General features: G+C 38.9%; 1 protein-coding gene across 1 annotated transcript; it reads left to right on the top strand.

Annotated features, from left to right (window-relative positions):
- The first annotated feature begins 3,802 nt into the window (after window positions 1–3,802).
- LOC110030496 (piriformospora indica-insensitive protein 2) lies at window positions 3,803–5,622 on the top strand. The gene has a single exon (XM_020733230.1). The coding sequence runs from the start codon at window positions 4,154–4,156 to the stop codon at window positions 5,510–5,512; it is 1,359 nt and encodes a 452-aa protein (XP_020588889.1). The 5' UTR covers window positions 3,803–4,153; the 3' UTR covers window positions 5,513–5,622.
- Window positions 5,623–7,376: the final 1,754 nt, after the last annotated feature.

Raw genomic sequence — 7,376 nt, 5'->3', positions numbered from 1 at the left:
ACAAATAAATGAAAAGTGGCAGAGAAAGACACCAATATTTTTATGTGGAAAACCCCTCGAAAAAGAAAAACTATGGGGCATAGCCCTGTTAAAGTAATCCACCATGTAAAAATAAGTACATAGATCTACTATTTTCATAAATTAGAGAAGATGAAATTACAAAGCCAATATTCATAAATATACTAATAGTATTTTAGCCATAATAGTTATAATTGGGCTACAACAACTGTGATTCTTAGTTGTAATGGTAATAGTTTGCCACAAATGTTGTAATTAGTTGTTATAAAGGTAGTAGTTAGCTATATAGGTTGTAGTCATAAATGTTGTTGGTCTCAGGGCCGTAATTGAAAATTGTAACAATAGTAGTTGGTCATAAATGTTGTAATTAGTTGTTGCAAAACAAGTAGTTTGTCATAAAGGTTATAATTGGTGGTTGGCAACATATGCTATAGTTGGAAACTGTAACAACAGTATTTAGCCACAAATGTCATAGTTTGTTCCTACAAAGGCACTAGTTAGCAGTAAAGTTTTTGTAGCAGTTGGCCACAAAGATCATAATTGGAAATTTTAACATCAATAGTTGGCGGCTACAAAGGTAATAATTTGTCATTAAGGATGTAGTCAATGGTTGTAATAATAGCAATTGGCCACAAAGATCATAATTGAAAACTGTAACTATAGCAGTTAGTCACAAAAGTCGTAGTAGGTCACTATAATGGCAGTAATAAGTCATAAATGTTGTAGTTAGTGGTTATTGTACTGGTTGTTGATCATAGAGGTCATAATTAGGAAACATAAAAATAGTAATTATCCACAAAAGGTCGTAGCTGCTTGCTACAAAGGAAGTACTTGGTTATAAAAGTTATATTCAGTAGCCACAATAGGGACAATTAGTCTCAAATGTCTTAGCTGAAAATGTTAATAGTAGTAATTGGCCACAAAGCAGTAGTTGGTGACTATAGGGGCAATAGTTGGTCATGAAGATCATATTTGGATTATAATAGTTGCAAGTAAATGTCGTCGAAGGTCGTAGTTGGCAGTGGTATGTGATGATGGCTACAAGTGGTCACTAGTGGCCCATAATCGGTGGTTGATGGCGGTTGACCACTATGAAGGTAGGTGGTTATTATTTGGGTCTTCAATATAGGTGTTAGATGCAATAGATGTATTCAAAATACAACAATTTCAAATAGTTATTGAGGCAGGTGGTCGGTAGCTGCTGGCTATTATGGCTTGCAATGGTTGATGGTGGTCGATGAGCAGGTGAATGACGGTGGTCGACATATGTGGAAGTCAGTGGTCATTGTCTAGTCGTTAGTACAGGTGTTAGACACAATCATTGTATTTGGAATATAATAGTTACAAATAAGGGTTGGTGGTGACCTGTGGTCGGTTACTGTAGGAGAAGACAACCGAAGGTGGTTGATGATGGTGGGTGATTACGGAGAGTGACGATTTTCGCTGGGTTTTCTCTCTAGAACAAGCTCTTGAATTCCTTTTGTTCCTCTCCTCCTCTAAAGTGAAGAGAGTGAGTCTATTTATAGCTTTTTGAGAGAGAAATTTCGGTCTTTTGGCGCATATCTCCCCTAACCACTCAATTGGACTATCTCTATTGATCCTCCTTGATTATAGATGATATTTTTGAAGATTTTAACGCCTTAATGATATCAAAATTTTGTAATCTTGGGCTTGTTAGATTCACCTCATCGGTACAGTCAATTCAACTACAAATATGTCAACTTTGAAGTTCATTTGATCATTCAAATAATGATCCAAACCCTCCAATTATGCTTCAACTACTTAATATGGGTTTGATTATAGTCGAACCGAACCAATTTTGATATCATTGGGTTCATCTTGACGAAACGGTCATTGTGACTATAAAATTACTAAATCAGGGCCTTGGTAAGTTTGAATTTGATTTAGAATTTTAAAGATGTACTGAAATTCATATTTAATAAAAAATTATTGATGACGCATCAATAATATTGATGATACATCAATAATGATTCTATCATATTGGAGTTTTTTTTTTTATTTTGGAATCAACTTTTTTTTATTGAAATCTTAAAAAGCTAAAATCAAAATATTGTCAACGAGTAATTTAACAAATAGTCCAAACACAAGATGTGCATGCTCGTCAGCTTTTTCAAAGAATCGAATCGGGCAGAAGAGACATTTGTACTGGTGCCATCATCGTCGTTAATAATGAAGCCTTTTAAATCTCGGCCGCCAATTAAAACCGGATCCATCGCTCGCTGCAATAACTAAGGACTGGGTAGAGCTGGCCGAAATAGAGATGTGGACCAGAAGGCCATTGCGTTGTCGGAGGCATGACTGGGCGGGTCTGAGTTGACACTGTAAAGCGCCAGACAACATTGCTGCGCTGAGCAGCCCTGGTATTCAGTGGGGCCCACCAAATTTTACTAGCAAGTTTGCTTGATATGATCCAGTCGTCCGTTCATGTTGGTGCAGCGGCTCTTTAATTGAACGGTTGTGATGACGTCCATAGAAGACGACAAACAAAGGATGAGAAAAAGTGTGCAGAGACGATGGTTGTAAAATCGTCCGCTTAGAACTTTAATTTCAAACTGTACATCCAAAATGTGAATTACACGAATTTTGAGAAAATTTGATAATGATGTCTCTATAGGAATTTCCTTCTAGAATGTCGATCGGACAATTATAAGAAAACCGATTGCTAACTTTAGTGGGTCAGTAATCCCCCTTTCAAATAGTTTGAATATGAAACAGTATCAACGACGATTACAAATCTCATATTCATTTATAAAAATGTAAATGTACAACCACACGTTTATTATTTGTAATATTTCTATTAAAATAGAGATAAATATGTAACTTACAGAACAACCCCTTTGATCTATAATAGAAGTCATTTTTTCATGAAAGGACTACTAGACGCATTCTAAGAACACTTGTGTTATTGTGCATTCTACTTCCCTTCCTCTTTTGATTTCTCTCATATGTCTAATGCTCTGTTTCTTGGGTGTCATTCACATGATATTAAAAGTTGCGGCGAGCATGTATTCATACCGTCAACAAGACTGTTTGAACCCTAAGGTCATCAGACTGCTAGGGGAGCCGAACAAGTTAAAGAATTCCACTACCAATATAGTGTTAGGTTCGTGCCAAGAAACAGACCACAAGCGAGGCGAAATGAGTATACTGTCACCCAGAAAATGCATTCTCCCGACAGATTATGGATGCAGAACCCTGCGAGAAGTTCAAGGTTCCATCTTTAGAACCCTCCAAGGTTCGAAGCAATCCAGCTAATCAGATAACATCTTTTTGAGTTGGTTATATTTCGTTTTCAAAGTTTAAGATGCATTGAACTGTTGGATGTTCTACACCCTGTTAAGAGATTTGACCCTCATGTGGCTCCATGGCATTCTGGCAGGAATTATTACTTCCTTCGGTGAGTTTAAGAAGCTATTCATGACACGATTTGTTAGCGCCCTAAAGCCCCGCAAGGACTCATAGTCCCTATGACACATCAAGCAGGGCCAGAAGGAAAGCCTCCGAGCATACTGTCACTCAATTCGTGAGAAAGATGTCGTAGGTACAAAATCTAGAGTCCACGATAGCAAAGGCTGCCTTGGCACAAGGGCTAACAAGTGCAAATTTTAAGTACTTTTTGGTGCATGTAAATCGGATAGTTTGATCAATCTCCTTGAATTGAACAACTATCGTAAAATAATGAAATAAAGATATTATGATGGGAATAAAAATGAAAGTTTTGAGAAATACCAATAAAATTTTATTTCTCAAAAAAATCCGCCTGCCAGGGTTTAATAAGAAAATAAATGAAAGGGGACTGTTCTGCATGAGGGATGGGGATAAACAGAGAAGGTTGCACTTACTACAACATCAAAAAGGGCCACATTGCAATGAATGCTAACAGGCAACACGACAATAAATTACTCCACTGTCTGGTCCCCTCTGGCTTCCCTGGCCTTCATCTCCACCTCGGGGAGCTTTCCGCAGCTTTCCGCAGCTTCTATGCTCTCCATTTCATGCAAACAAAGACAAGACAAAATCGGTCCTTTCATTCAGCCATGGCATTTCCGTAGAACAAAACCCTCAACTCCTCTTTAAAAACCAATTCCGTAGAACAACGGTCACTGGTTCGTTAATGGAGTTCTTTCTCTGCCCCATTTATTTCCTCATCATCAGCATCACCTTCGCCGCCGCCGGTGTTCCGGCAGCCGAACAGGAGGCAGCATACCTCGCCTTGGAATCAATCAACTCTGCGGTCGAATGGAGATCTCTCTACCCCGATGACATGTGTCTTTCCGGGCCTCACGGAGTCGTCTGCGACCTCTTTTCGGACGGCGCCGGTGGATTCACTCCACACATCACCGAGCTCAACTTCGGCTACCTTTCGGACTTCAACTCCAACGCGGAATGCGGCATAAACGCTACCCTTCCTTCTCTCCATTCTTCCTCTCTTCCATTCCTTCGCCGCTTATTCTTTTACCGCTGCTTCCGCTTTGGCCAGACTGCCATCTCGTCGTCTTTCTGGAACATTTCCACTTGCCTTGAAGAACTTGTGATCCACGATAACCCCGCCCTCGTTGGCCACCTCAGCGCTCTCATCGCCCGATTGGTGCGCCTTCGGCGGTTCATCATTTACGGTACCGGAATCTCCGGCGTGATTCCGTCGGAGATCGGCCAGCTTCGTAATCTGGAGCAGCTCGTCATATCGAGAAGTCGCTTGCAAGGATCGGTTCCTGCCACCGTTGCGGATCTCCAGTGCTTGAAGCTTCTTGATCTAAGCGGCAACAACTTCCTCGGCGACATCTTACCCGAGATCGGGCGGCTTGCTGAGCTCGTGAAGATGGATCTGAGCTCGAACAGGTTTACCGGCCCTGTTCCGGCTGGTTTTACTCATCTAAAGCGGCTCGAGTTCCTCGACCTTAGCCACAACCGGCTCACCGGCGGAGTTCCCGTCGCACTGGCTGAGATGCAAAACCTCAAAGAAGTTTATCTCAGCGACAACCCTCTCGGAGGTCGAATCCCTGAAATTTGGGAAAATCTTGGGGGTATATCAGGGCTAGGTTTGTCCAATTTGGGCTTGACCGGGAACATTCCACCTTCCATCGGCCAATATCTGCAAAACATCTGTTATCTGTCACTCGAGAACAATTTCCTCGTGGGAGAACTACCGGAGCAGATTCGGCTCTTGGAGCGGAGCGCGAAGGAGATTAACATGGAGAACAACTCTCTCCATGGCCGTATCCCATTTACCGCCGGCTTCATTGCTTCCATCGGCGATAAGCTCAAGCTTGCCGGTAATCCAAAGCTCTGCATCGACGAGGAGTTCCGAACCCACGTAAGAAGCAAGGGCAATCTCGGCAACCTTCTCCCCTGCAACAAAACTCAAATTCTCCATCCTGCCCTCGATTCTCTTTCTTCAGCTTCGACAGCCGCTTTCTGTTTCGGTTTTGTTGTCGTCCTCTTCTTTCCTTCCTTTCTGATCTCTTTTTGGTAGTACCTTTTGTTTTTGAGAAGCTTTTCTTTTAGTTTGGGAAATCTGTTTATATAAAACCATGGGAGAAATGGAAAAATATATCAAAAAAATATAATATGTTATCTCTACTGTTCCACTCATATATCTTGCTGTACAAATATTATGCAGTGACATGTTTGGTTTGATATTCATCATCATAACATCTCAATATCATTCAATATCGTGAGCCCGTACCTTAGATTACTACACATAATATTCGCTCCCTAAACAAAATGAGGTCGACTCCTTTCACTCGCGGAGTAGGCTGATGAATTGAAGAAGTTGTCTGTTGGAATGGCGAAATTCGCCGTTTGTAGATCGTGAGGTCCCTTGGTTCCGGTGTTATGGATCACATTCCTGATCTTCTGACATTATGCCACAACGTACTTTTTATTCAAACATTCATCGTGTTTTAGAGATCATAGGAATTTTTCGAGCTATTACTTTTTAAAAAAACAATTTTCAATAGCAAAGGGGATTATGTTCACGAATCCCAGATTTGCGGCGCCTTTGGGATTGAAAGAGTTGATAAGAGAATGTAGTAGAGATGAACAGTGTAACAAAGACGTTTGAATGTTTTTTTCTCACCTTTAATAAGAGAATAAATATTATATCCGGAGTCCAGATATGAGCAACATTCAAACAACAGACGTAATACAGCGGAGGTCCTATTATATTATATCTGGAGTCCAGACATGAGCAACATTCAGACAACAGACGTGATACAGCGGAGGTCCTATTATATTATATCCGGAGTTCAGACATGAGCAACGTTCAGACAACAGAGGTGATACAGCGGAGGTCCTATTATAGGTGGTCGCCTTGGTCCCTTTCGAAAACTGTATTAACATTATATTTTTTCCAAAAGCTGCGGCGCTTTAAGTATAAAAGTAATTGCATGCATACAACGTGGTTAAGCAGCTGCTGCGCTTCTGTCGCCGTTGTCTGATAATTTCGCTCTTTTTTTTTTTTTTTTTCTGCATATCACATAATTTCTATACATTTACATATATAACATCTAAGTTTTGATGTATATATTTATAATACTAGACGACAAAAACACTATTATTATTATTTTTTTTAAAATAGGATAAAAGATTAAAATTTATATGTTAGATATATAAATATGTAACAGTTGTGTGTTATGGATGTAAATCTTTCAAAAATAAAATCATGAAGCATTCTAATTTTCAATTATTTCAATTATATTAAGAGAATTTATTGAATTTAGCAGTCTTAGGAATGTTTTTGATAATATGTCATTTGAATGGAAAGGTCATGTGCTTCTACTTAAGGCCTTTTATAGGGGTGTCATTGAGCTAATTTGACTTGTGAGGGGACTCGGGCTCGACTTAATAGATGGATCATGAGCTGTGCTCGATGAGTTAACAGGGCAAGCTCAAACTAATCCTGATTAGGCTCATTAATTTGTGAACTAAATCATTTAAAAAAAAATATTATTATGGAATATATTCAAACTATATTAAATTTCAAGATTTTAGATTGAATTTATTTAAAAATTAATATTTTATATTTTAATTATATTTATCTTTTTATTATAAAAGTAGCTTAAATTAATTTCGTTCTTTCTATTTCATAATAAAAAAAGGCTTGAACTCAATAGACTTAAGGTCGAGCTAAAATTCGATTAATTGCTCTAACTTAGGTTCAGCTTGGCTCGTTTACAACTCTATTTTTAACTATTTTATGATTTCCCCCATTGTCTATTTAATGATAAAGATGAGATATAAACTAGCATATGTGTAGCATTTAGGTCCTTATGATCAACATTTAGGAGCAATTTGCATCATAGGATGTATTTTCATTTATGGTACAATAATTTTTC

This window comes from Phalaenopsis equestris, unplaced genomic scaffold (assembly GCF_001263595.1).
Source record: "Phalaenopsis equestris unplaced genomic scaffold, ASM126359v1 Scaffold000727, whole genome shotgun sequence".
NCBI lineage: Eukaryota > Viridiplantae > Streptophyta > Magnoliopsida > Asparagales > Orchidaceae > Phalaenopsis > Phalaenopsis equestris.
This window is presented reverse-complemented; position numbering and strand designations above follow the sequence as displayed.